The 9,998-nt window shown below is 36.4% G+C and overlaps 1 protein-coding gene across 1 annotated transcript; it reads left to right on the top strand.

Moving 5' to 3' along the window:
* The first annotated feature begins 7,867 nt into the window (after positions 1 to 7,867).
* On the top strand, positions 7,868 to 9,061 carry LOC122792332 (protein rtoA-like). The gene has a single exon (XM_044060131.1). The coding sequence runs from the start codon at positions 7,868 to 7,870 to the stop codon at positions 9,059 to 9,061; it is 1,194 nt and encodes a 397-aa protein (XP_043916066.1).
* The last annotated feature ends 937 nt before the right edge of the window (positions 9,062 to 9,998 follow it).

The raw sequence follows: 9,998 nt of genomic DNA, 5'->3' as shown, positions 1-9,998 counted from the left end.
AAAAAGGCCCTTGTGGTTGTTAGCCTAGTAAACACCTATGAACCTATGAACTAAGAGTTGCAACAACAGAGCTAATAACATAAGAAGTGGATATTAGATATACAGCAGGGAATGGCTAGCTACTAAGAGCTGAAAAGCAGAGCTAATAACAGCAGAAGTGGATATTAGCTATACGGCAGAAAATGGGTAGATACTAAGAGTTGTAACAGCAGAGCTAATAAAGAAGAACTGGATATTACATATAAGTCAGGGAATTGGTTGATACTAAGAGCTACTACAGTACAACTAATTCCAGGAGAATTGGATATTAGATACACAGCAGGAAATGGGTAGATATCAAGAGCTGTGATAGCAGAGCTAATAACATGAGAAGTGGATATTAGACATACAACAGGGAAAGGGGGAGATACTAAAAGCTGTAACTGGAAAACTAATGGAGGGAGAAGTGGATATTAGATATACAGCAGAGAATGGATATATACTAAGAGCTGCAACAGCAGAGCTAATAACAGTAGAAGTGGATATTAGATATACAGTAGGGAGTGGTTAGACCCTCAGAGCTGCCATAGCAGAGTTAATAACAAGGAAGTGGATATTAGATATATAGTAGGGAGTGGTTAGATCCTCAGAGCTGCCATAGCAGAGATAATAACAGGAGAAGTGGATATTAGATATACAGTAGGGAGTATGTAGATACTAAGGGCTGTAATAGCAGTCTAATAAAAGGAGAAATGGATATTAGATATAAAGCAGGGAATGGGAAGATACTAAGGGCTGCAACAGCAGAGCTAATAACAGGAGAAGTGGATATTAGATATAAAGCAGGGAATGGGAAGATACTAAGGGCTGCAACAGCAGAGCTAATAAAGGAAGAAGTGGATATTGGATATACAGCAGGGCATGGGTAGATACTAACAGCTACAAAGGCAGAGCTAATAACAGGAAAGTGGATATTAGACATAGAGCAGTGAATGGGTTGATACTCAGAGCTGTAACAACAGAGCTAACAACAGGAGAAGTTGTTATTAGACATATAGCAAGGAATGGTAGATGCTAAGAGCTGCAAAAGCAGAACTAATAAAAGGAGAAGTGGCTATCTGACCTAGTAACAGCTGAGGTGGACATTACATGTACAGTAGGGAATGGAACAGCAGATCTAATAACATTGGAAATGGATGTTAGATACACAGCAGGAATGGGTAGATACTAAGAGCTGCAATATCAGAGGTCATAGCAGGAGAAATTGGTATTAGATATACAACAATGAATGGGTAGATAATAAGAGCTGGAACAGCAGAGCTCCTAATAGGAGAAGTGGATATTAGATATACAGCAGGGATTGCCTAGCTACTAAGAGCTGCAATATCAGAGGTCATAGCAGGAGAAGTGGATATTAGGTATACTAAGGGACTGGCCAAGTCAAATGCCAAAGTATCAAAATGATATAGTGGGTTGAATTAGATGGCTGTGAATAAGTCTGAATAAAATATATATTTAGTCTTAGAAGAATGTCTTGCATCCAATGTGTCTAATTGGTCTTTTAAAGTAGTCAACAGTTACACACTTATGGGCTCAATGCATTAAATATGGAATATTGCCTCTCAAATCCAATCTCTGTAATATGTGTGTTTTCAATCATTTGACAATCAGCACACAGAGCTAAGAGCTGCTAATATGCTAATCTCTGTAATGCAGGGTTTGATTCTTTCAACCATCATTTGCCTGCTGTATGACCTTGCACAGCACACTTTGCTAGATAGTGCTTTGCAGCAATCGGGAATTTGGGCAAGGCTTCGTAATGACCCTAACTGCTTACCTAGTAACTACTTACAGAGCCGTAAGTTATTTTCAAAGAATCTAATATATAAACATTATTGCAACATAAGACACCACAAATCCTTGCTAATAAAAGCACATTAGTGGAGACCTCAGTCAGAGTTCTTTCTGTTTATAACATCGCTGATTTGTATCAGCTAATTTTTAAAACTGTTAACTTAAAATATTAAGCTGTCTCTTTATCACTCCAGTGGCTTTATATTATTTGTCTTTTAACAATTATTTTGTTGTTTTTCAATAACACTTTATAAAGTGCTGTAATGAACCATTTGACTTAAAATGGTTCTCTCAATGATTAAAAAGTACAGACATTTCTCCTATTTCCTAACCCAATAACACACACTATGTTCTGCTCACATTCTGGTTTCATTTACTTCCGTAGTTGTAATTCATTAGATGTCTGTATGTGAGCCCAAGTGTCTTACTTTATGGTGCCCACAACTTAAGAAAAGCCAGACACTGCCTCATAAATGACTTTCATCTTGTTCAGTGTCTGAAAAATAAGTGACAGAGAGAAAATTTAGAAATGATGGCCTTGGTTAACCAGGAGGGTGGATTCATATAATGCATGTATGTTTGAGTTGGACTGTCTTCCCATTTTGCTTACAGTTTGTAGAGGGTGGTCAGCCATAGAGTGAGAAGAGCAATGTGCCACATTTAAGACACTGCCTTTAATTATAGGAAAATGCACAATTCAAGTTCTAAAATGTATAAGGAGGAGGAGGATTGCTATAAATTAGTTTCTTCACTCCGAAGAAACTTAAGCTGAATTCAACTGACATTTTAAGTTGCTCCTAATCTTTAAGTTTTAAATGCATAGCCATTTTCAAAATGTAACAACTTATAACTCACATTTTCAGCTTTGTGCTTTTCTCAGTATCCAGAAATTACAAGGTACTGGCTTCCATTTCATTTTCCAGGTACAGAGATGATGTCTCTAGCTGGGAAAGTGCCTTCATCAGATGCATAAAGAAATCACTGAAACAGTCATTAATATAATGCAGTAATTAATACCTTGTTTTAGACAATGAGTCTCAGTAATAAAATCAAGACCTTATCTTAAGAGACAGCACAGATCCATTTTATTGTCATTACTATGGCTCTCGTATCCAATTCCTTACTTTGAAAAACTGTAGAAGGAGAGGTGAGGACATTGAGAGAGGGGCAGAGAGAGAGAGAGACAAAGACAGACTGAAAACTGCATCTAAACTGACATTATGGTTTATTGCTGCCTGGATATTGATTCAACAATTTATTTGATGGTGTAATGATTTATGTTGCTATAGCAGTATTTGCCATGAATATTGGTATACCTACCACTGACCACTGCCCAAAGGTGCATCTTCTTGGGTGATTTTTGATTCAAGGACTACATATTAACTGTTGTTAAACCTTCCTTTTTCCAAGCATGGACTATAACCCTTATCGAACACTTTATTCTAGCTACTGACCTTTGAACTGTAGTTCATCCTTTGGTTTCTTCCTGCTAAGATTACTGCAATCCACAATATGCTGGTCTTCCAGACTGCAAGCTTGCTAGATTATAATTAGTATAAAATTCTGCATCTTGTTTGCTTACAGGGGGTCACAGGACACAATCATATCATCCCTATTTTAAAGAATCGGTATAAGCTTCCATTAAGATAGTGGATTATTTACAAAATCCTTGCCTTGGTATACCTTGACTTCATGACCTCAGTCTACCATACCAATGAGACCTTTTATATCGGTACAACCCACACATTGTAACCCTGAATGTCTGCTTCTTGTTCCATACCACAGTTTTGAATGCACTGGTGCCTACACATTTAGCTATCAAGGATGTTTTTCTAGAACCTTTTTCCTTCTTGGATCTAGTATACACCTAGTTTGGCTGGATTTAAAGGGATTTTAACAACACTTTTATTTAAGTTAGCCTATAATTAATTATTAACTCTTACCAAAAGTACTTCTGCTTTGTTGTATGCATCTTTGATATTTATTATTCGTTGATGTGTATAGTGACTTGGCTCAGGCATTTAGATAACAGTGAACTAGAAGGTGAAAGGATGCAGTTGTATATCATTTTTCTCTGCCTTGTGGGATTCTTAAATGGAGAATAGTGTTCCTTCTGTTGAATTTGCAATGGTATTCCTGGCATCCCCTGAACATAGCCACTCCAGTTGTTATCTAATATGATGAACAGCATCTATATTACAATGTTGAACTACAACAAGTTTGAGTTTTGCAGTATCAAATCTTGAAGTCCGAATGTGGAAAATAGCAAAGCCACAGAACATCGACTTTTTTCCCAGGAAAAAAGTCGGTGGGCCATTTTCGGGGCTTTGCTATTTTGTCCACTGTGGTGCAATCTCGGAGATGGTATATTTAAGTAGGGGGGTTGTGGGGGGGGTGAAGCCTCCCCCACTTCAGTTTAGGGACAACAAATAAAAATAGAAAAAGACCAAATACTGTGAAACGCCAGTTTTTTGTTGCCACACAGTAGTAGAACTTCTCAGACAACAGCCTAACTTCACCTACAGTATATTTAAAACTGACAAAAATGCTTGCAATTACCGTTAATAACATTCAATTTACTTTTTAAAGTGCGTATTGACTAGGTCCAGTAGTATAACTTCAATAAATTATTATAAATAAATATAAATAAGTTTGTAAAAATAAATAAAATAAATAAATTTATTCTAAAGACAGTGGTTGTATTAATAACTTTGTATAGTGCCTTTAAATACTTTGCATGTTTTTGTGTTTGTCAATTCCATCAATAACCAATACATAAAAAAGCAAATGGTGGTTGTTTTTGCACAATGTCTAGCTAGCTTATTTTTCTTCTTTAGATTTTGCAATTGCATATAAAACCAAATAAAAATACCCTTAGGTCTGCATGTGAAAGACCCTTGACATGATAATAAACTGACCTACTAACCAATGAGTTTGATGTTTCAATGTTCTTACAATATTTACAATGTTATTACAGTTAAAATTCAACAACACTAGATATGTTTTTATCCATTGAAAGGTAGCACCAATATTTCACTATTTTCTTATGACTAGCCTACCGTAAGTCCCTGAACTAAGGTGTTATTTATACCCCTCCTGTTTGTTGTTGTTATGGGCAGGTGGGTTACTAATTTAAATAGAGCTTCACTACACTGACTTTTTCAAGTAGTCAAAGAGGGTTGAATAAAACCCTTTTTTTTTCCTCCATCACTTTCCTGGAAAATAATTATCCAGAAGGATTTGAGTACGCCTCCCTTGAAAAAATCATTTGTAGCAAATCACATTTTTCTTCACCCAATTTTGTGGCAATCATCCTCCCCAGCTGCCCTGACCAGCTGCCCTTTGGATGCATAGAAATGAAGAAAGCTGTTAGAATAAGTGTGACCTCTTTGAATTTGCTGTAAACATTCCCTTATTTTTCCTTCCCTGTAATTCTAAATAAATAGTAGTGCTCTCCTGGAAGTTATAAGTAAACTTCAAGAAGGTTGTTGATGCATTTAAGTCCACAAACTGATCTGCCTCTTTTTTTTTATTACCTAAATAAAATAAAAAATGTCATCCAAAAATCGTTTATAACTACAAATCAATTGATTCCAGTGATTGCCACTCTGCACAAAATAAACACTTTTCAAATGACACAAAAATTATTTTTTCAAAGATATCAAAAGAGTTGTTCAATTAGCATGCACTCATTGTTACCCATTCAGTCCCCAGGTCGTGGGCCAAAGAATACAAATTTACTATGTCAAACTGTTAAAATTTGATGGGTACGCCATATGTTATGGATACTAATTTAAGGGTAAGATATTGACTGCCTTTGCATCAACCAGTGTCCTAAAAGGTGTAAATAAAATTTTTAATTTTACTATATTGTGCTTGTCTTATTTCATTCTACTAACTGGTAGGTAAGGTTACTTTCTAAAAGTTTCAACATGATGTTAGAATAGTCGTCCTTATAAAACACTACCAAGCCTCCACCTTTATCCGCCCTTAGTAGGTCTAATAGGGCTTTTTCTTCCATAGACAAGTTACATTGTGTTTTTTTTGGGATGTTTTAGGACTTCTAAATTCATTTTCTGAAAAGTCACCTCGCTGTATAGTATTTTTCATACAATTTTACCTCTGTTTATAAGTGGAGCTTTGAAATTATTTGCATTTCTCAGTGTAGTTGGTTTTGGGGTAAGCTACCCTACCCCCTTCTTGGTAAGCTTTCAAGCAACAATTTTTTTTTTTTTATTTTATTAGTTTTAAGCTGTTGAGCAATACTGACTGAAAGGATGTCATAGTATTTCAAATTAATTTCTGCAATAGTCTTTGATAAAGTGTCAAGGCTAATTTGATTTGATAGTGTTTCACTACATTGCATAACCTCTAGGCCATGCTTGTTAAACAAATAGTTTAATTCAAGTTATCTTTAGTTGTTTACAGTGTTTAAAGTCAAAATTTTCAAAAATTCCATAAGTGAGCTCATTTTTCATGTGTATTTCATTTCACATCCTGCCTGCCAGTCCTGGTAGTTAGGTTCGAGATTCAGTCCCAAGATCCCCATGTTAAAGTTTTTTCAATTTCAAAGTTAAGTTACTCCTTACGTCTTGTGTTTTACATTAACTTCCCTATTCAGGAGGTGTTGAGATGAAATTACTCCCCATTGCTGTTGTACATTGTGTACATCTGAACTGTTTGTACATTATTTGTTGTACTTCTTAGATCCCGCTGGAGCTGGTAACACCATCGACCTTCTCCTATAAAGTGGTCAAAGCCTAGTATTTATAAGTTGGAGCAGTTCACCTCCTTTTCCGTTATCATCCATTTTTTTTTCAAACCGCAACCAACGTATTAGAACTGCTCAGACCAAATCATCTCACCGAACCAAGAACCACAGCAAGCTAGTTACCTCAGACAATTCACTACAGTATACAAAAACTGATACAAATGCTTGCAATTACCGTTAATAACATTCAATGTGTGTAATGCAATACCCTCAAAAAAAAATACCATGAATAACAATAACAACAATAACAATAACAATAAAAGCTAAAAATAGTTTAGGTTTAAGGTTAAGTTTTTTTATTTTTTTATTTTTTGTAACGGAACAGCAATTTTTTCCCTGGGAAAAAAAATTGCTGTTGTGTGGTTTCGGTTTTCTTGGGTTTCGAACGTAACGGTTCGATACTACAATGGTCGAACTTTTTAAGTTTGACATTGACGTTGTGATATAGACCCTATGAACAGCAGTTTATTGAAATCATTTCTAAATCATGTGTTTATGTCATGCTTTTTTGTAATTTCTGTGACTACAGAGGAATTGCTGTCCTGTAGATTATCCCAGAACTTTTCACAGTGATCCTCACTCAAACCATAGATATGTCCTTGATCCTTCTCCTGGTAACAAAAAGTGATTTTAGGTCTTCCCACATTAAAAAGCATGTAATGCACTGTATTGAACCAGACTAAGTCCTCCAAGCACACACGCGCACACACACACACACACACACACACACACACACACACACACACACACACACACACACATTCATTTGTGCAAGTGTGTGCGCATGCTCATGCATGCATGTGCATACACATACTCAAACATTTGGGTTAGTACATCACTATTTCTGTCTTTACAAATTGCAGATAAAAATACATATTCATTGACTATTATATCTGACAATTAATTTGATCCCAAATAAAGCCATGCCAAAGTTTTAAAATTTTACAAGAACACTTGTGTGGCATTCTTCTGAAACAGTCCAACTTGTAATGATGCTAGGCACACCATTTATAGCATTTCAGTCTATTACTTTTAGACAGGACACATGTTGCAGTCTTCTGTTTTATTAATATGTTTAGAAACAGTAGAAAATATACTCATAGTCAGGGTATGTTTGTGATTCCTAGTTGACTTTGCATAACTTGCCTTCTAGACATTTTAGTTTATGACTGCACTGCTTAAGAGATGCTTAAGTGGACCAAGTTGTTGTAATAATGCATACCTAATCAGGAGCACATCAGTAGTAATTCTGTGCCTGTTACCATGGCAGGTAGTAGTAACTCTGTGCCTGTTACTATGGCAGGTTGTAGAAACTCTGTGCCTGTTAACATGACAGGTAGTAGTAACTCTGTGCCCATTACCATGGCAGGCAGTAGTAACTCTGTACCTGTTACCATGGCAGATAGTAGTAAGTCTGTGCCTGTTACTATGGCAGGTAGTAACTCTGTGCTTGTTACCATGGTAGGCAGTAGTAATTTTGTGCCTTTTACCATGGCAGGTAGTAATAACTCTGTGCCTGTTACCATGGCAACTAGTAGTAACTCTGTGCCTGTTACCATGGCAGATAGTAGTAAGTCTGTGCCTGTTACCATGGCAGGCAGTAGTAACTCTGTGCCTATTACCATGGCAGGCAGTAGTAACTCTGTGCCTGCTACCATGGCAGGTAGTAGTAACTCTGTGCCTGTTACCCTGTCAGATAGTAGTAACTCTGTGAATGTTACCATGGCAGATAGTAGTAACTCTGTGCCTGTTACCATGGCAGGTAGTAGTAACTATGTGCCTGTTACCATGGCAGGCAGTAGTAATTCTGTGCCTGTTACCATGACAGGTACAAACAGATACCCTAGTATGTCTAATGAAGAGCACAGCAGTAGTAACTCCATTCCTATCCCCATCATGGGTACAAAAAAGTACTGTAGTATATCTAATCAGGAGCAAAGCAGTAGTAACGCCATGCCTATCTTCATGGCAGGTACAAAAAAGTACTGTAGTATATCTAATCAGGAGCACAGCAGCAGTAACTCCATGCCTATCACCATAGCAGGTACACAAAAGTACAGTAGTACATCTAATCAGAAGCACAGCAGTAGTAACTCCATCCCTATCACCATAGCAAGTACAAAAAAGTACTGTATTATATCTAATCAGGAGCACAGTAGCAGTAACTCCATGCCTATCTCCATGGCAGGTACAAAAAAGTACTGTAGTATATCTAATCAGGAGCACAGTAGCAGTAACTCCATGCCTATCTCCATGGCAGGTACAAAAAAGTACTGTAGCATATCTAATCAGGAGCACTGCAGCAGTAACTCTGTGCCTATCACTATAGCAGGTACACAGAGATACTCTGGGGGACCTTCATTGTCATGTTATCTTCCACTCAGCTCCACTGAGTATTTCAACAAAGAAAGGCATGTGACACCATTCATGCATAAGAAACCACATTACAAATTCTAACCTCTCTTCTTGAATTTAATATAATAAGTCCACAAGTGTTCATTGTTTTTATCATTAGGTATCTTTTACTGCTGTCTATATACTACTTGTTATTTCCAGTAGCAATCTGCATTCTCAGCAAGCTCCCTTAGGCATCTAACCTATTACAAATTTCATTCCAGCTTTTTTTTTTTTTAAAGTCTTATGGTATTATCCAAAATGATCAAACATTCAAAATTAAGACCTCCAGTCAATCCCTGAATCAGTCTTTTCTGCATATCTTTTTATTCTAACTTCATCTGGACTGCAATTGTGCTTATTAATCCTGAGCTACAAAAAGAATGTTACTTAATCTTTACATCCTTAATGACCTCTCACTTTCATAAGCTGCATCGATAAAGTTCATGTTTAATCCTGAGTCCCACACATGGCTACATGGCAAGCTTTCACAGAGGTTCTCAATAATCCTGCAATGATGGGATCTGAATCAAACTTTCGAGTAAGGTAGCAGTGCCGTGTACATTTCCTGCACAACATCCAAACTCCGAATAAGTGCTCTTCTTCCAGATTTTGGATTATTTATATAATCTTAATCATTTAATGTGCTCTTCATTTCCAGTTTTCACTTGTGTCTTCACAATTGTTTTTGGGGAGTATTCACAGCTATACGAACATCACATTGATGTTATTGTGCAACTTACTAAGAAGTCTTTTAACTCTACTAAGTTGTTGTGCATGGTTACTATGCAAAGAAAAAGACTGACATTTTACAAATTCCTGACCAGTTTTTGTGTTCAATCTTCCTTTGTTCTTCTGTTATTTCTATCTACATAATATTTGCAATCCTAATTCAAGCTTAGCAGGCTAACTCATTTTCATGTATAAATTTAACCTTTTCTAAAAGCTATTGGTTCACTTTTTTATAATATTATATTCCATTTTTTATTCATAACATTTT

Source organism: Protopterus annectens, chromosome 1.part2, assembly GCF_019279795.1.
Source record: "Protopterus annectens isolate FY-2018-M chromosome 1.part2, PAN1.0, whole genome shotgun sequence".
Taxonomy (NCBI): Eukaryota; Metazoa; Chordata; order Ceratodontiformes; family Protopteridae; genus Protopterus; species Protopterus annectens.
Note: the sequence above shows the minus strand (reverse complement) of the source record. Positions and strands in the feature narration are given on the sequence as shown.

Excerpts from the sequence above, each read along its gene's own strand:
- LOC122792332 (XM_044060131.1), top strand. The coding sequence starts at position 7,868 with ATGGCAGGTAGTAGTAACTCTGTGCCTGTTACTATGGCAGGTTGTAGA.